The sequence below is a fragment of the Podarcis liolepis genome, assembly GCF_965112155.1.
Source record: "Podarcis liolepis genome assembly, chromosome: 2".
Taxonomy (NCBI): Eukaryota; Metazoa; Chordata; class Lepidosauria; order Squamata; family Lacertidae; genus Podarcis; species Podarcis liolepis.
In genome coordinates, this window is record NC_139555.1 from 81,099,404 (window position 1) to 81,119,299 (window position 19,896).

Genomic DNA, 19,896 nt, shown 5'->3' on the forward strand with positions numbered 1-19,896 from the left:
CTTTGGTAGATCTAAAGCTCTGTCGCCAAAACAGTATGTCCTTATTTTATAGTAGTATAAAGCAATGCATAAGAGAAGTGGTTAGAATGTTGTTAGTCATATAAGTACAGCTAATGGAGTATTTTTTCTATGCTGTGAACTGAAGCAGAAACATAATTGATTTTTAATGTTCCGTGTTCACTCATTAATAAAGAATCAATTTCTTAGATTCTAACAGGTGAAGACTGGAATGCTGTAATGTATGATGGTATTATGGCCTATGGAGGCCCATCATCATCAGGAATGGTAGTCTGCATATACTTCATTATCCTCTTCATCTGTGGTAACTGTATCCTTTCATTTTTAGACATTAATCTTAATTCTGAAATATAAAGAACGTGAATATAAAATACTTAAATCAGAGATTTCCACATTCTGATTCCCTACTCTCAAAATTCTCAGTTAAATTTTTATAAACACTTTGGTCTCCTAACCAGTCATTACTGATAACGTTGATTCTGTTCTTGGTTAAAATAGCTGTGATAAGGAATTGCTGGATCTCTAACAAAATGTTGCAGCATGGAATGCTTCTGTCCAGGTTGCCAGCCAGCCAGATGCCCTCTTCCAAGATGCTCCATTCTGTTTTCCTTCTCTACCTATTCTGGTTTTCCATCACAGATAATTTGACCTGGACTCTGTGCAACTCCCAGTCAACAATAGCAATGAGCTACTTTCCATACTTGGTAGAATTATCTGTAACTCTCTGTAAGCCACATTGAGTCCCTGTCAGGAAGAAAGGCTGAGTATAAAATTATTATTAGAATTAGAATTGGGAGAAATACTTGGATTGTGTTGAGGATATAATTAGTTATGAAATTCCTTTATGTTAGGTGTGGTGATTAAACAAACAAACAAACAAACAAACAAACAAACAAACAAACAAACAAACAGTGATTATGGGTGATCTCCAATTATGCCTGTATGCCAGGAAAACAGACTTTTGCTGGTGTTATGGGACTTGCCCTTCCTTTCCTTATCCCACCCATCTTTGCCAAATCTTAGAAGTTGGAAAGCTCCTTGGAGCAGACTTGAGAGGCCACGGGGGGCTGCAGGGAAAGCAGAGGAAGAGGAAATCCACTTGTGCAACATTGGCTATCACCCAAAGTATGTGAAGAGGTGGCCCCTGATATTGAAGTGGGTTGAGGAGTCATTCCTCTCTGGGAGCTGTCACAGCACCTGTATGTCAGCATGGAAGTGGCACCTGATTAGGGCTAAAATCAGCAACTACTTTTGAGTAAATTTTTAAATGTTGCTTGAGTTGTTTAGGTCTAGAATTCCCTTCCATGTTAGTTTCATTTCAGTTGGGTTTGTGCAAGAGAACTTGTGCTCACTGCCATTATCTTGCCCAAGAGAATTTGCCAGGGAATGTAATAGCCATCCCAAGCATTTCATGGAAACCAAAGCATATTCATACGCTTGCCTGAAAATGTACTGAGGGGAGGATTGGGGTTGTCCATGCTATTTCCATCTAACGTCGTTCCTGCCAGGTATAGCCTCAAGTGTTTACGTGCTTAATGGAAGGGTTGAAGGGAGATTCTTCTCCTGTTTGAAATGAATGAAATTAGAATCCTTCCCTTGATTAGGAGCCCTGATTCATTGTGCAGGGTCCCCAAACAGAGGGAGGATTCTAAACATGCAGCTAAAGCATGAATTCCTCCCCCCACCCCAGACCTCCTTTCTCAACACATGAAAGTTGGGAATGGAGTTCACAGGAGCAGGAATGCTGGGGATGGTGCTTGGGTGTGGATCCTCCCCATGGATGGTTTCAAGTGAATGTGTGAATTTGCTATTTGCTTCAGACTTGTAAACCAATGTAAGTGAGGCATGGGATTTTTTAAAAAATAAAAAACACCCTATACCTGTTTGCTTATGCCCTTCACTGAATTTAGGAATGTGGATTTCATGTTTCCCAGTTGGCAAAGGAACTAGGTTGCCATACCTATGCAGTATCCTTAAAATGGTTTGAATTAGATATCTTGCTGAATGTCTTCTTGGCCATTGCGGTGGATAACCTGGCAGATGCTGAAAGTCTGAACACTGCTCAGAAAGAAGAAGCAGAGGAAAAGGAAAGGAAAAAGACTGCCAGGTACAGAAAAAATGGCACAGTACATGTGAAAGCAGCTTTCTTGATTTTCTCCTATGGTTCTTTTGTAAAGATCCTTAAAGAATCAGGGACACTGTAAGCACTTTGGAAAGCTGGTGTGAACTGAGGAGGTCCTGTCCCTATTAAAACAGCACACATATCATTACAAATAAGCATTAGACATGCCTTTTCAGTTCTGAAAATGGTTAGCTGGCAACGTTAAACTCTTGTTTAATGACTCCACCATAGTCATTTAACTTGTGAAAATCTACTGCATATAAAATCACTATTACAATTTATCTTGAGTTATGCAAGAAGCTATGGGTTGTATCCTACAAAACCATTGTGCTTGAGGAATAACTTCCACAAGTACAATGGAACTTTTCCTCCCTCCAATGCAGAGGGCACATAGCAGAAGGAGAGTGAGAGAAAGTTCCCTTGGGCTAGAGAAGTCATTCCTCATGCACAATGACTTAGTTGGATTCAACACAACGTTGTTGTTTTAAAGACTGAGTATTCAACGGTTCATGATGGTGGCAGAACAAGGACAGAAAATAAAATTTTATTGTAGTCATCAGGTCAGCTTGTAGATTCAGTTCCAAGATGGAGATTGCAGGCTTAATATGTCCTTCCCAGGGGTTACCAACATTACCAGACTGCAGTACCTGATAGGGACTTACGCAGCCTGAAGTCAGCATCTTGGAAGTGAATGTATAAGCTGACCTCTTGGGTACACCAACAGCCTAATTTTTATGCTACTTTTTATTTTAACCCCTCCCCCCATGCTTTGTTTAACATCTTGCCTGCTGAAGAATTGTTGGGAACTCTAAAGCTTCCTAAGCTTTTGTAACATTTTGGCTGCTCCCAATAAAGGTATTGCCTGGCTGTAGATTTTGGAATTTTAACTTAATGATATTATTCCTACCTGGAGGATGGGGGAAAATGCACTCCCTCATGTGTGAAGACATCCACATTGTACCTGCTTCAGTACGCCATAATTGAAAGCCTAATTACTACCATGTGTACAGACAGTAAAATATGCACATAAGCTATCTCAGTAGCAGATAAAACAATTCCAGTGGCAGCAGTGTTGCACTTGCTGGGACAGAGGAGGGGCGCAGTCAGGCGGTGGTGAGGTTGGGAAAGCTTTGGTTTGGCTGCAGCTATGCAGATGCCTAGCTTGGCAATTGACTTTTTTCATAGCTACCACACATGAGCTCCTTTATTTTCACAACCCCCTTCTTTTCTTCCTTGTAGAAAAGAGAGTTTGGATACTAAAAAGGGGGACAAACCAGAAGGTGAACAAAAGAAGGGCAAGGATGCTAAGGTACCTTATTTCTTTTCACTTCTGTGTGCTATATATTCTTTAAATGTACAGACACCTGCCAGTACTCCAAACTGACTGGTCTCCATCTGTGCTTGTGGTTGTACCTCATGTGGGTTGCCAGGTTCTTAGAATGCACTGAGTCTTCTCATATGGTGGGTGCCTATGGCTTTTTTGTATCAAGCCTCAAGGCCACAAGCAAGAGGATTTTCTGCCCAGACGCTTGCATCGATTGTCCCCAGATCTTCTCTACTCTGTGTGTGTGTTTAGAGACTCAAATTAGATAATATTTGCAAGTAGTCTGTTTATGACCTGCTAGATTTTATTGGACAGTATCATTAAAATAATAGATGGAGTAGAAGGTTTATTTTCTAACATAAAAAAATATTTGATTTTTAATTGTGTATTTATACTCGGTTTATTGAGAGAGTAACAATTTGAGTTAATGGAAATCATTGGAATGCTGACGTCTGACCTATACCAAGCTGCATGGGCTCTTTATGAGACAATCCAGCTGCAAGCACATTTTTTACTGCTTATTTCTCCAACCAGAATTATTGAATTAATTAAAGATTGTAAAGTGTTGGGATTGGGATGGGGCTGCTTTGCGGAGGGCAGAACAGGAAAAAGAGTGGCTTGGTTTAGCGTGTTGCATCAGTTTACATCTTCCATTTACCTTTCTTCTGAAGTGTTTTTGTTCTTGTAATAGGTTACCATAAATGAATACGGAGAAGGGGAAGATGAAGACAAAGATCCCTACCCACCCTGCGATGTTCCAGGTACTAATGCACTTAACATATACCAAGAGAAAAAATATTGGGTCAAGTGTACTACATGCTATTTATTAATACAACGAAAAAGAAACAGTATAGATTTCACACATTTCAGCAATTATGAAATACTAGCAAGGAATTCCTGGTGCTCCCCAGGATTTTTTTGGAAACCACAAATATATTGTGGTTTTTTTAAATGGATGGTATTTAAATGGATGGTATTTGTGAGTTTGGATTTGTCATGCCAAAAATTGGGTGAAGTCACAATTTGGTCTGCCATCTTGATTCAAAATGGCACCTGGCATCCAAACATAGATGAAGACTGTTGCCCTCACCTTGGGAACCCTCATGACAAGTTGGCAATGATCAGAGGCACCTGAACCTAAGCCAAAAAGTGGGCAAAGTCTTGCCAAAGTCACGTTTTGGTCTGCCATCTTGATTCAGAATGGCAGCTGGAGGCCTAACATCAACAAAAATTCCCACCCCCATTTCAGGAACCATTATTCTGAGTTTGGCAACGCTATCTCGAGAGGCATCAAAATGCATAGAAAACAGACAAATGGACAAACCATGTTCCAAACTAAATAACGGACACAGGTTGAGGCAGTTACAGGGATGACTTAAAATAAAATTAAAAGAATCTAGAAGTTGTTCACTTTCCCACTCTTGGGCAATGCGCTTTCACTTGAATAAGGGCAGTTTCTGTTTCCCGCTGCAGCCCCCTCAACAGAGGACACACTGTGCAGGAGTATGTCCCTGACTCTTCAGAGAGGGTTTTCAAGGGCATGTGAGCTGACTACATGAAGATAGTGCAGGAAAGAGAAAATCCTTGCCTGAGTGACATGTTTTCTCACGCAACATTCGACTCCAAGCCTGTATCTCCTGCATGGGAGCACACCTCTAGATAGATGAAAACATGCAGAGAGTAGTACCATAGCTACTGCACCTGCATTAAGGTGTGCTCACCATCATAGCAAGGTCGCCACTCCCGCCTATTACTTGCAGACAGGGCAGTGTCCCTGAAAAGTCACTGGCGGGAGTATCATGCAATAATCAAAATGTTCTTGTGGCACATTTTCAGTGATCTGTGCAACCAAACAAAGGAGTTGGGACAAAGGCGTGTATTGTAGTTGCAGTTGCGTCGCATCTATGGAGAGCTTTACCAGTATTTCATGGGCAGAGTGGGGGAGGCAGTTTATTTACACCCTGACAGTTGAAAAAAAACTTGTTGCTTTGATTGTGTCAGTAGGGGATGATTCGACCTGCCTGACATTGAATTTGTGAAAAGTGCACAGAACAGGAAAGGGAGCGGGCAGTCTAGAAAACATGATCTCAGCTAGAAGCTGCAGACAAGAATTTAAAATTGACATACTGTTTTTCATTGTAATAACTTATATTTGGGAACATAAAGGAGAGCGCTGTCAAAAGCCCATCTAGGCCAGCATCTCACAGCAGCCAACAACATGCCTCAAATGCAGGACCTGAGTGCAATAGCCCTCTCCTCATCGGCAACTGGTATTTAGAGACGCATGCCTCTCAGAGTGGAGGCCTAACATCAACAAATGATGGGAACGGCAGGAATGACCTTATATTAACTAGCATTTGTTTTAAATATCTAGTGGCTATAATCTATTTCCAATATTTTTTCTAGTATTACAAATTTTGTATATACATATTAAAGAAAGTAATCAATTTGAAGTAGGTGAAGAGGAAGAGGAAGAGGAAGAACCTGAAGTGCCAGCTGGCCCCCGACCCCGAAGAATATCTGAACTGAATATGAAGGAAAAGATGACACCAATTCCTGAAGGAAGCTCCTTCTTTATTTTCAGCAATACAAACCCGTAAATAACCATTTTATGTATATCCCTTGAATTGTTTGTTATTAAATAGTACTACCACATTGAGGCTTCCGTATAAAATAGCAACACTTTTTTCTGGCTGCGACAAAAAAAGGCAACAGAATGATGATACAAACCTGTTTTTCAGATGTGTCATTTCTTTTCAAACCAAACTTCTAGTAGGTTGTTTAAATGATTACGTATTACTTGAATAACATGGTCTGAATAGCAGCTATATCCAAATATGTGGCTTTTTTAATATCATCCAAGTTATAAAATTTGGCCACTTTCCATAAGATACTCACATATGCTGTCCTATATGATACATATAAATGTACATTTTCCAGAATTACTAGTGCAGTTAACAAGACAACATGGGTGCTTTCCAGATGAACAACTTTTTTAAAAAATAAAGCTCTGCAGTTGCTTAGTTTTAAGCTTCAGGAGCAGTTAACTTCCCACTTGTAATGACATTGTTCTGTTTTGTCATTCTTTTCTTCAGGATTCGAGTGGGATGTCACAGGCTGATCAACCACCACATTTTCACCAACCTCATCCTTGTCTTCATCATGCTTAGCAGTGCTTCCCTTGCAGCAGAAGATCCAATTCGCAGTCATTCTTTTCGCAACAACGTAAGAAAAAACAGACTCCCCAAAAGAGTTGCATGCTACATCGTCTTTAAAATGGTCCCTTCAGAATGGGAGCAAACCATGAATATAATAGATCGGTACATAAGTGTAGCTTTTTGAAATTAAGCAGCATGTGGGTATTTTCTTAAGATTCAACAGGATGTTGGAACCAACTTGGAGATTACAAAAATAGTGCAGAGATTTGTTGTGGTTGGAGCCTGGAGTCATAGAGTAGCCTCAGTTGTTGTTTTTGTTTTTACAGTGAAGGGGTCTTCGTAAGCTCAGTTACAACACTAATAATATTCAGGATGTAGAAATTCCTAGTTGGGTGTTGGAAATGTTCTTTGTTTGAAACCCTGCAGACCCGCTGCTGGTCAGCATGAAACAGCATTGAGCTAGATGGACCAGTATTGAGCTAGATGGCAGTAGTACATGATGTTATGTGGTAGTGGCACTCACCTGACCTCCTGACAGCTGAGCCCTGTTGCTTCCAGGGAACGAAAGGGATGAGGCACTGGGGAGGTTGCTATGGTGCAAACTCACTGGCCAGCTTAGCTCTGCTCTGCACATAGATTTTACTTCTATTTAAAGTGGGTGTATAATACAGTGGTGCCCCGCAAGACGAAAAACTCGCAAGACGAAAAACTCGCTAGACGAAAGGGTTTTGCGGTTTTTGAGCTGCTTCGCAAGACAAATTTCCCTATGAGCTTGCTTCACAAGACGAAAACATCTTGCAAGTTTGTTTCCTTTTTCTTAACACCGTTAATACAGTTGCGACTTGACTTCGAGGAGCAACTCATCGAACGCGGTGTGGTAGCCTTTTTTGAGGTTTTTGGTGATTTTTGAAGCGTTTCCAAAACTTTTCCGACACCGTGTTTCGCAAGACGAAAAATTCGCTAGACGAAAAAACTCGCGGAATGAATTAATTTCATCTTGCGAGGCACCACTGTATGCTGTATGCAACTCTCATGTACAAATGCTGGTATAAATATTGTCTATAGCGTTCATTTTTTATTTCTAAAATAAAAAAGGCATATTCTAGGCATATTCTACAAAATAATAAATGCTACAAAAAGGTAATTTCAAATCAAGGGTGCATTTGTACATTACCTATTTATTCAATTTATTACGTGCCCTTTAGCATAAGGTCCCGGGTTGGTCACCACAATTTAAAATACAATATTAAAACAGTATAAACAAACTATTATTGCCAGAATAGGGTGGGTCCCAGGTGTCAAAAGGCCTGGGGAAAGAGGTGCATCTTCAGCATATGATGGAAACTGCATAATGAAAATGCCACACAACTCTGTGGGGAAGAAATTCCATAATTTGGAGCTGCCACAGAGAAGGAACTTCTGAGGGTCATGGAACTACCAAGAGGACCCTCTCTGCTCAGAACACCCAAGGGTGTCTGTAGGGAAGGGGACGGTCTTCCAGATATTTGGGACCTGAGACTATCTCCTGTTTTTGGAGGTGAGCAGTTTATACTTTTTTATATATTTGTGGCAGAAATATTTGGTCAAGTGATGAAAGGGTGTTTCTCCAGCTTTTTAAAGTATTTCTCATATATATATATGAGAAACTCTCTCTCCCTATAGAGTTCCATATATATATTTTCTCACCTTCTATTTAAACATGAAAATAAATGAGAAAACCTCTCTAACACCATTCTAGGAAAAACACTTATTCCTTTAAAAAAACTCACCTTAAAAATATTGTGTATGTATGCAGAGAAGAAAAAATCGTAGGTATGGCCCTGCCAACAGAAGGCATTGTTAGAATAATTGTATCCATTCACGGTTGGTGTGATTTTATTACATGTAAGCACCAAGATCTTTAGTTGTAACAGTGTAATAGGTAGTGCCTATGAAGAAATGGTTTCTACACTAGGTTTAAATCAGCTGCTATTATTTAGCTTAGCCCTTTGCCTGAAGTGGCAGACATCCCAACCCAGCATGCCTGGTATAAAGCTTTCTCATGTACAAGCTCAGTAGGGTCCTTCATTCACAGAAGGATATTGTACAAGTGGTTACAGAGCTCCACATGCAAGGCTGAATAGATGGTTGGTGCTGTCTGTTTTGATAGTGCTGATCATCTGTTTGGGGTGGGAATCTGAATCTGTTCTTCTACTTCCCTCATCCCCTTTTATGGACTGGAAGAGGGGACTTGGATGCTGACTCCTCTTGTTTCCAAAGAGGTGAGTGGCATAATGGAAGATAATTGCACAAGCCACATTTGTTGGATGGATTGAGTTATGCTACTTATTACAGCCAAATTGTATATATGTCAAGGAAGCACCCCAAAGCTGAAATGAGTCTTCTTGGGTTTATAGGAAACTATGTTTGGGTATATAGATGTTAGGATGAATAAATAGCTCGTGAACACAGAATAGGAGAGTCTTTGCAAGCGGCATGAACTCTTGTTATTTCATATAGAAGAAATTGCTCAAATGTCTATCAGTCACACTTGCAACTTTGAGAAAATGTTGTTTTGAAGATAAATTCATGCTGTAACATGATGACATGACAACGCCTGATTGAAATGTTTTTAATTGGCAAAAATGGGTATTTTTTTTCCATGGACACATCAATGTACAGATATACCCTTAAAGGTTTGCCCTGTGATCTGTGCAAAAAGGACTCCGTGTGTTTAGAGAATTTCTGAAGGTTCTTCCAACCACATCAAGCTGGCTTAGTAATGTATTCTCATTCAGAATATTTGAATATTCAGTACTCTCTATACGATAAGAACCAAAACCTAAACAATGCAGAGATTGTTTCATTAGTATGGTTATATTATGTTCTGAGAACAAGTTGCACCTGTTAGTAATTTGTTTGCATTTCTTACAAGGACACTGTGATGACTAAAACATAATGGGTTGAATCCAAATATCACTCCCAGGCTCTGAGAGCATCGCCCAGGCAGAATTTTACTTGGTGTATGATCCTGCACCAGGGAGGTGACTTCTGCTGATTCCCACCTCACCTACATCCCTCCAGCATTTTATCTCATGCTGTCCAGGGGTGGGTGGAGGAGCCTTAGGAAATCCACTGGAACAGTGTAGGAGACACTGTTGGGGTCTATAGGGGGAGGGGGATGTGCAGAATCCCTCACCATTTTCCCAGTGGGATCATCTGATGGACCAAAAGCCTTCCATGAATGGAAGGAGCCTTCCCAACCATCAAGGGCAAAAGTCTGGGTCCAATACAGTAATTGCTGTAAGGAAAACAATTTGTTTAAATTGCCAGGTGCCACCTGTACTTCGGGGGGACATTGAAAGATGAAGTGATAACTTTAGAAGTAAGCAAATCTGTGAATTAGGACAACTGTGAGGCAATTTTCAGTGAAACAAATAAATGTTGTTTGGTCATTGTACATCTATTTATTTCTCTAAATTTACACATGTTCCTAAAGTAGACATTTCTCTGTATGTGATCAAAGTTGTAAATTGTGGTAGTATTTGTAGATGAATTTCTTACTGTGGCACATGTTATGCTTTGCAGATACTTGGTTACTTTGACTATGCTTTCACAGCCATCTTTACTGTTGAAATCCTGTTAAAGGTAATTAACTGTTAATTGATCCTTGTTAACTCAGACACAGCTTTAGCAATAATGTTTGTAACTTTTTGTTTACCTTCCAGATCCTAGGGTATGCAGATTATGTCTTCACTAGTATGTTTACATTTGAGATCATTTTGAAGGTAACAGGTTTACAAAGAAGTTTACTTAAAAAGGATTTTTTTCTGTGTGTCACCTGCCACGAAAAGGCACTTGAAGTGTTCTCCGCCTTTTCACTCAACAACCAAATCTAAACCTTTTTTTGAAACCAAAGGATATTTTTCGTCATGGTTTTTATTCTATTTTACCTTTGGGTGCATGTAGAAGCTACTTTTTTATCATCACATCAATCTGACAGCTCATTTTATCCTTTTTTTCTACTTCCGGTTTGTCAGAAGAAGGAAAACTATTTCACTACGCATGAGCTTTCCTCCTCCCTTTTCTGGCATTTCAAAGAGAAAGATCTTAAATCTTTTAAAGGAGGAGCATGTAATTACTCATTTCTCTTTCTGAACTATATATTCACAGAGTTAAAATAGTAGACCACTATTTTCTTGCAAAGGGACTTGCAAGATACTCTACCCTTTCTAAAACCTACTAGGATGCTTTATCTTGGGTATACATTTAAATACACGAAGAGGCATGAACATGCTTACTTAAATGTATTGCCCATGCATGAGTTCAGAACTGGTATTTCAATGTATAGTCTGTGTACTGATTATCAAGGACATCCACCAGGGGCGCTCAGAATTCTGATGTACAGATTGCATTGGTGCACAATTGATGCTGAAGTCAAGCTGCTCCACCATTGCAGAATAAGGAGGAACATATAGAAAATGTGAGCATGCATTTTGATGCCTTCGAGATTGGGATCATCTGTTGTAGCCACTTCCATCTCAAGTTACTTATTGAGTATTCCTGGATATGACACAGGACCCAGTGGTATTATAAGAATCAGTACATAAACTTTGCATTTCCAGCTGAGGATCAAACATAATAAATCTATTTCCTGCTTTATTCATATTATTGTGTGTTCTTTTTACAGTGCATTTTGATTAACACTTGATAATGAAACTAATTGGGCTGTTTACAAGATATGCTCAGTTTGATAAGGGATAAGGTTTTTAGTTTTTAAAACGTTCTGAATGTGTTTCATATTTCTACCAGTGTAGCATTTCAGAGCATGCTATTTTGAAAAGGGCATGTCTCTTAGCCCTTCTGTTGGCATGTTTTGCCAGGAAAGTGGGAAACTATTTAGCATGATATTAGGGGGACTGAAATAAAGGGATATATGGTGTAAAGAAGATTGTTTATATTATAACACAGCTGTTCCTCATTCTAGTGCAGGGATTGCTAACCTTTTATTGGCCCAAGGGTCTCATTCAGCCTTGCCCAGGGACCATACACCAATGGTGCATGCGTCTCTCACTCGCACGCACACACACGCGCACACACACACACCACACAGACCCCCTCCTCACCTGAACTGTGCTATGACCCCCAGCCTGCTCATTTCCCCCCTAGGTCAGGGATCAGCCACCCTCTGTTCTAGTGGATGCTACATTGTGCTATAGCCATTTGAAGTGAATTGTGCCCTAAAATTAGAACACATCAAAAACCCAGAACCTAGCTGTTCAGCATTATGTAACCAAAAGGAAACATCTGCTACTGATTCCTGAACGTAGTTTCTGGTGGCTTACATTTTGTGTGTGCGCCTGCATTTTTCAGTCCACAGTATTTTATTTATCAGTGTTGTATTGTGGATAGCCAAAGACAAAATGTGCATTAGTGTTGCATCAATCAAATTCTTTCATTTTGGTCTTTTTTGTAGTATTCCAGTCTCTCCAGTAAGCAAGATTCATTCAGTGCAAGCATCTTGTAAACAGCCTTGTGAATCAAGCAGAGGTGAAACAAAATAATTAACTATGACCTTTCTGTTTTTAGCTGACAGTGTTTGGAGCATTCCTTCATAAAGGATCTTTCTGCCGAAATTACTTTAATTTGCTGGACTTGTTGGTAGTGGGTGTGTCTCTTGTGTCATTTGGCATTCAGTAAGTATTGCAATAAATATATTATGGGCTGCTGCTGTTCCTTGTTATGTGTATCTGCAATGTGGTACACATGTAGCACTCATTTCTGTATTTAATGTTCGCTTTTCCAGTGTGTAGTTTAATAACTAGAAAAATTCTAGCAAAGGAATATCCTGAATAGTACAGGGTCCCTGTACAGCCGGTCATTTATACAAGAATAAGTTAAAAAGGTGTGCTGTGGGACATAATGGAACTGAAGGCTAAATCTGTTATCTTCCCATTGTGAACCAATCCTGACTCTATTTGCATTTTCTTGACCCTGCATCTGTATACCCCCATCCTGAGTTCTGTTTCTTAATCTCAAGTAGTGACAAAATGTTGGGAACAGGCCCTTTACCTGTTGCAAGCTTCAGGTTTCATTAAGTGATTTGTCCTTATGACTGTGATGAAAGTTCTTCCAATAGAAGGTGCAGATTTTGGATCTGTCTGACTTCTTTTCTTTTTTAAAAAGAATCTCTGTAGAACAGGAGAAGAAAACAAGGAAAGATTCCCCACAGCGCTAGTTAGAAGGTTACAGGTTGCAAATGGGGTGTCATTCATGCTTGATTCTAAGATGGTTCACAGTCCCTGTGCTGGAGACAAACCTGACTGGAGCCTGGTCTAGTTACAGATAGGTAGCCGTGTTGGTCTGTCATAGTCAAAATAAAAAAGTTCCTTCCAGTAGCACCTTAAAGACCAACTAAGTTAGTTCTTGGTATGAGCTTTCGTGTGTATCTGAAGAAGTGTGCATGCACACGAAAGCTCATACCAAGAACTAACTTAGTTGGTCTTTAAGGTGCTACTGGAAGGAACTTTTTTATTTGGAGCCTGGTCTATAACTGTTTCTGCAGCTACTTACCTTGGAACCATTGTTTTATAAAAGTGGAGTATACTTAGCCCTGTCTAGGATAGATAGATTACTCACAAGTTGCTGAAAGCACTTTGTAAGAACCCCTTGAGCACCCTGTTGGTTTATTTATTTAACAAAGGAGAAGAGGAAGAGAAGGAAGAATGGAAATAACTCATACACTAATACTTACTCCTATAAGTAAATAAAATTATTTCAAAAGTGATGAGCTGTTGTGCATGAGTATGACCTAATTTTGTCAGAGCTGATGATGAAATTAAGGGATGGCAAGCTAATGCTTTATTTGTTTTTACTTTTCATCTAGATCAAGCGCCATTTCAGTTGTGAAGATTCTGAGAGTTTTAAGGGTCTTAAGACCCTTAAGGGCTATAAACAGAGCAAAAGGACTTAAGGTTGTTATCTGAATTTTCTTTTCTGAATTACAAACAAATAACATTAGAAACATTAGTTGGCATTTACCATTAGAAACATTAATTAATGTTAGAAACATGAATAAGTCATGCGGGCTTTGGAGCCAATGTTTATGCTTCCTAGAGTAAAACTGCTTTTCAGCAACTGCTTTTCAGCAACATTTTATTCATTTACATACACCAAAATGTGTACTGGTTGCCATGTAAGTGCAAGGCAGGCATCTTTAGGAAAGCTATTCCACAAACTGGGTATCACTGTTGAAAAGACCCTCTCCTTTGTTGTTAAATAGTGTGCCTTCCCCCAAACCCTAATGGGGTCTCCTTTGTAGCCATCATGCATCACAGAGGGTTTCTGCTTCTCATTTTCCTCTGAGTGGTACGCTGCTTGTTATTCCATGTTTCCCCTGGATCTGGTCCTATCAAATTCCTTGCCCACCTTCTTCCTTGCCCCAGAGCAACAGAAATATTTACACTGAGACAGCTTAGGGAACAGAAAACCTTTTCCATCTGCTCTAGTTGTAAAGGTTTGTGACTGCAAACCTATACATTTTTATGGGAGTCAGTCCCACTAAACTCAATAGGGCTTGCTTTTGTGTTGGCATTTCTAGGATCACACTGCTAGCTTCTAGTGAAGCTGTTTCAGATTGCCTAGTAGGGATAGCAACACTACAAAGAGCAGTGTGATCACCCTTTAAGATGCTGCTCCTTATTGCTTACAAATTCTGAGGATGAAATTGAAAGAGCATTGTTTGGAATGCCAATGAGATCTCTTAATTTGCTAGGCTGCAACCGTATACACATTTATCTAGGAGCAAGTGGCCCTTAGTTCTGAGCTCAGTCGGTAAAGCATGAGATGCTTAATCTCAGGGTCATGGGTTCGGGCCCCATGTTGTGCAAAAGATTCCTGCATTGCAGGGGGCTGGACTAGATGACCCTTGCGGTCCCTTCCAACTCCATAATGCTATGATTCTATGACGTGCATTGTAAACAATAATTAATGAAATGCAAGTTCATTGAGCATGATGATGAAAACACCCAACGAAAATTGCACTGACCCTTTATTTTCTTGACTTCCCCACAGCATGTTGTTCAGTGTGTCTTTGTCGCTATTCGGACTATTGGTAATATCATGATTGTTACAACTCTGCTCCAGTTCATGTTTGCATGTATTGGAGTCCAGCTCTTTAAGGTAAGAAGAGAATTCCAACCCTGCCCCCGCCTCAAACCTAGCAATTCCAGAGAACTGCACTAGTAAATTATTCTTTGCAAGCCTTATTGAACTCCAGTAGAGATGCATGTAAAAAAAGATAAGAATAGTTAATGGTTCTGTGCCATGGATTCTACTTCCATGTTCTGTTTTATCCATAGGGAAAGTTCTATCGGTGCACAGATGAAGCAAAACAAAACCCAGTGGAATGTCGGTACGAACGTTTTCCTCTTAATCTGCCTGAATTGGTGGTTTTTTTTAAAAAAAGCATTGCATTTCCACAGTAGCTATCTGCTTTTTCCTCCTGTAGGGGAATATTTATTGTTTATAAAGATGGAGATGTGGAGAGCCCAATGGTGAGGGAGAGAGTATGGCAGAACAGTGATTTCAACTTTGACAACGTGCTTACTGCTATGATGGCTCTTTTTACGGTTTCTACTTTTGAAGGATGGCCTGCGTAAGTATACCATTTATGAAGGTCTTTGCTGCTATTTTTAAATAGTGAGCAGCTGCTTATGTTGGACACCATCTTCCTTTCGGCATGATACTTTTGGAAGGACTAGGATCCTTGACTCTCACTGAAGGTAATGGGAAGTGAGGACATGTCTTAATAACTTTTTTATTATTATTATTTATCCTGGAGATTTTTTCCCCACTTAGGAAGATCAGTGAAATTTCCTGATGATTTTCCAAATAGATAATTTAGTCTTTAAATAAAGCTTAAAAATAAATGAATCGAAACCTCTGTATTTTTAATGTAAATTAGGTGAAACTTTTGCAAAACGTGTAAATACAATAGTCTTGTTTCATAGTTCCCACCTGCCAGTTGCAACTAGAATTAACACTTTCAGTCTTCTTTACTTTAAATCACCTTCTTTCTATTTTTTTTTTATAAAAAATATGCAGGCTTCTGTATAAAGCTATAGATTCAAATGGAGAGAACATAGGTCCAATCTACAATTACAGAGTGGAGATCTCTATTTTCTTTATCATCTACATCATCATTATTGCTTTCTTCATGATGAACATATTTGTTGGTTTTGTCATCGTTACATTTCAAGAACAGGGAGAACAAGAATACAAGAACTGTGAACTGGACAAAAATCAGGTAATAAAGAATACCCTGTTAAAATGTTATTAACATGGAAACCGACGTCTAGTATCCGTTGTTTCAGAAGAGGGTGCTTTTCCATTTTACTTATTTCTATTAAAGAGTAAATTTCCTCATGAACAATCATTGGATAGTGGTAGAGTGCAGCATGCAGACTTAGGCAACTGAAAAGTTAACCATGGCCATACTACACATTCATGTCTTTCTTTCATAAATAAATTGTTTCAGAAATAGGAAACCCCTCCACATGTGAGGTAGCCCGCATATATTGGAGGTATCTTAGGTTACTTCTCTGATGTGAAGCTTGTTTTGATGTTATTTCCAGTTAAATTGTGACCCTCACTGCTATGTTTGAAATTTCTGCCTCTTATAGCGTCAGTGTGTGGAATATGCTTTGAAAGCTCGACCTTTGCGTAGATACATTCCAAAAAACCCATACCAATACAAATTCTGGTATATGGTGAACTCTACTGTCTTTGAATACATCATGTTTGTCCTCATCATGCTGAACACACTATGCTTGGCTATGCAGGTAGGAATTGAACAAACTGCCAATTACTCACAGGGACAGACATCACATGGAAACTGTAATGTAAACTAATGTTAAGCCACTTTGCAGTAGACTTAATTATAATTCAGAATTCTAATTGCTTGTATAATTTAAGGATGAAGCCTTGTGCAGGTGTTAAAGGCACAAGAACATTCATTAGTTCAAGATTATGAAAAGAACTAAGGGTTGTTTTTTGTTTTTGTTTTTATTTACTGCCTACAAATATTCTGAATAGTCTTCTCATCTGTTTCATTTGCAGCACTATGGGCAGTCTAAACCTTTTAATGATGCAATGGATATTCTAAATATGGTTTTTACTGCAGTGTTTACTGTTGAAATGTTTCTGAAACTCATTGCATTTAAGCCCAAGGTAAGAGAATTTGCATTGTTTAGTTAGGATTAGTTATGCCTTTGGATCAGTTCTCTTAAAACCACATGTTTTTTCTGTTTAAAGAGACAAATAGCAAACAAGATTTCGTGGTAAAGTATCAGAGAAATCTTCACAGAACTATTCCATCTGATAATGCTGTGCATGCAACTGCAGGAAATGAGACGTAGAAATGTTTTTTAAATGGTTGCTGAGCAATAGATGCGGTCAGAAGTATATTGCTGTTAAATCCCCTCTTTCTAAATCATTCCTTTCTAGAGCGGAAAAGTATTCTCCCACCACCTTAAATTGTACACACACAACACAACAATTATTCATGAACTTTTGTAGACAATACTAAGGTTAAATAAATACTATGGATTAGCTAGCACACTTGACCACTTTAGTAGCATAATATCACAAACCACTGTCACATAAATGGTCAAAATTAAAGCTGCTTGAACACACAAGTATTTACAAATTGGTTCTTTTGACAGCTGTTAGTAAACATTTTCAAAGACACAAGCAGGTTTGAGCAATGGTGAGCACTTCATATAAACCTGAGTTTGAAACCAAAACTTTTTTTAAAATTCAGAATTTGTTAATTTTATAATTTTGATGTAGATTTCTTATGTACGATCTAATTTCAACCATTTTCTTGTGCCTGTGGCCTTGCAGTGAGCTTTTGCAGCCTGAGAGCCACATTCCAGAACTGGTTGTGGTCAAGAGCAAAGTGGGTGTGGCCAGCCCACATACACAAACCACACTTGCACACAACACACATCCATCCATCCTCTCACTGACTCACTCACACACCTGTTTTGTCATGCACAGTTCCAGCCTCTCACTCCCACCTCCCACCCATACACATTTAGACTTAAAAATACTGTACCTTCTATTAGTTCTTAGAGGAATTTCCCACCACACACATCTACTTGCAGTGTGTAGGGCATATTCCTAGAAAGTTACAGTGCATGGGGAAGGCTAAGCCTTCCTTCCCCAGCTGTGAAGCTCCCGAAAATAACCCTACATGGCAGGTAGAAGGATGGGAGCCACAGGCTGCATCTGGCCTTTGAGCCTTGGCCTCCCCACCCTGACTTAAAATGCTGTTTTTTCTTGGAAGGCAAAAAATAAATAAAAAGCATCTTCCTCTTTTTTTGGAGAACAATAGCATGCTGCATCGATACTCTTCTCCCTGCAGAAAGGAGTCAGCCTACGTGTTCGTGGAAGTTCCATTGTTGGAACATCCTCTTATTTTATTAAAAGCATCTGGGGGAAAGGGGTAATTTGGATAAGGGTGGGGTTCCTCCCCACGTTGATTACTAGCCAGTTACTATCCCCCTTCCTCCAAGGTGCTCTTAGCTGTGAAAGAGAACTGTATGGATTAAACTCTTAAGTCTGTTAAATTTTCCCCTCTGCAGCTGGTACCAGCTTTGGAAGGGGTAGTTTAGGTGAAGGCAGTAGTGCAAAGGCAGAGGGTCAGGGCCCCTCACTGTAGCCCTAAACTAAATTGAAGGGGCCATGCCTGGTTTTGGAGAAATTAAACAGCATCAGGAGCATAGGCTAGTCTTACTGTTAGAAGAGGTGGTCACTTCAGGCGTCAAAGGCAAGGGGCAAAAATGGGTGAGGACCTGTTGAAGGGCAGAGCCATGAAACCTGTTCTGCTTTCCTTAAGCTAGCCTGCTTTCCTCAGGTGCAGTGGAGGATGTTCTGCTGCTGACAGCATTGAAGTAAGATTAAACTATCAGTTTGGTTGGCTTTCGTATGTGAAATGGGAGGGAGGGTGCCATCTTGTCCTTCACCTCTTGGGCTGGTCCTGATCAGGTGATCCAACTACAGAACATCCATACCATGCGCAGTGCTTGACCATTCTGAATTGGTGATGAGAAATTTACAAATAAAGGTGTTTTAATGCCAGCTGAAACTAATGTTAGATGTATAATTTCATGAAAGACAACTGTTGCCTAATTAGATATGGAATTGTTTCCTTTTGCCATTTTGAATCAGATTTGTGTGCCAAAAAAGAAAAGATACCTAGTAAGTAGATGTACATTGGGTTTTTGCAGTGATGAAAGCTGTGAGATGTGTGATGCAAGTATACTTGCTGTGACTTGTCCATATATTGCATTCTCCCTTTTCCAGAGTCATCTTTATTTCTTTTACTTAGTGTTATCTATCTATTTATTTATTTATGTTTGCTTGCTTTGGCTTTGCACATTGCTGGGAACAATATTTGTACACGCTGACAGGAAAGGTTTGCCTTAAGAGATTGATATGTGACATGTTGTTCCAATATTCTGGCAGTTCCCATAGTATCTCCATTGGACTCATTCCTTCCAAGTAGAAAGTCTGCACAAGACTCTCACACCACAATGATAGGGTCTTATAATTGCCTCCTGCTCAGCAACTGATGTTCTGCTTGAGGGGAAGGTTTTCAGCCCATCAGCATTTCTTCAGGAGTGTCTGATTCCTGTCCATGGTTATCTTCAAATACTTGAAAGTTGTCACATAGGACCCAAACCAATGAGTTCCAAAGCTATGATTCTAATAGAAACATGGCTCACAATGCTTTATAATGCTTGAAATTCTTTTTTATGCTAATGTTGTAAGAACAGAATGTGAAATTACAAAGAAATAGGCCCTCTCTTCATGGGATAATCATGGGATTATCAGGAAAGAACCTGATAATAAAACTCCATACCCTTTAGAGATTTCATTGAACAAATGAGTCTTCAGAAATATCTGGTGGTTTGGAATAACCCAAGTAATAAAGTCTGGAAGTGCTAGTTATGCTGGTTTGTTTGTTTTTATTTTCCTTCCCAAATTTGAGATTAAAAGGTACACTAATAGTACAGAGCAGAACTGTTTCAAAGCTGTTTTAAAAATATTTCTCAATAAGCACACACAAGTAGCTTAAAACTAGCAAGGGGCTTAAATGCTGCCCATTAGCTTTATGTAGTCTGTCTTGCCTTTCACCATTATGTCACAGTGTTTCTGTTCTGAGCACCATCTTTTTCCATTTCAAATTGACTTGGTTCATTTTCAAGCGCTTCTTAAGGATCCCCCCC

The 19,896-nt window shown here is 39.4% G+C and overlaps 2 protein-coding genes across 39 annotated transcripts in view; one reads left to right on the forward strand and one right to left on the reverse strand.

The window, feature by feature from the left end:
* The window catches only part of CACNA1D (calcium voltage-gated channel subunit alpha1 D), a 187,129-nt gene that overhangs the window by 110,175 nt on the left and 57,058 nt on the right, over positions 1-19,896 (forward strand). For 13 of the 38 annotated variants that reach the window (XM_083489155.1, XM_083489123.1, XM_083489131.1 and 10 more), the window contains 15 exons: positions 208-328; positions 2,011-2,125; positions 3,380-3,449; positions 4,156-4,225; positions 5,919-6,060; positions 6,560-6,689; positions 10,190-10,249; positions 12,191-12,297; positions 13,488-13,575; positions 14,675-14,782; positions 14,962-15,014; positions 15,111-15,257; positions 15,707-15,908; positions 16,285-16,443; positions 16,721-16,831. In XM_083489155.1, coding sequence (XP_083345281.1) covers positions 208-328; positions 2,011-2,125; positions 3,380-3,449; positions 4,156-4,225; positions 5,919-6,060; positions 6,560-6,689; positions 10,190-10,249; positions 12,191-12,297; positions 13,488-13,575; positions 14,675-14,782; positions 14,962-15,014; positions 15,111-15,257; positions 15,707-15,908; positions 16,285-16,443; positions 16,721-16,831 — 1,683 coding nt within the window. Of the gene's footprint in view, positions 1-207; positions 329-2,010; positions 2,126-3,379; positions 3,450-4,155; positions 4,226-5,918; positions 6,061-6,559; positions 6,690-10,189; positions 10,250-10,329; positions 10,390-12,190; positions 12,298-13,487; positions 13,576-14,674; positions 14,783-14,961; positions 15,015-15,110; positions 15,258-15,706; positions 15,909-16,284; positions 16,444-16,720; positions 16,832-18,835; positions 18,866-19,896 lie in introns of all 38 variants that reach the window. The other 25 variants (XM_083489143.1, XM_083489129.1, XM_083489118.1 and 22 more) reach the window with 5 other exon arrangements.
* The window catches only part of CHDH (choline dehydrogenase), a 101,826-nt gene that overhangs the window by 3,660 nt on the left and 78,270 nt on the right, over positions 1-19,896 (reverse strand). The window lies entirely within an intron of this gene.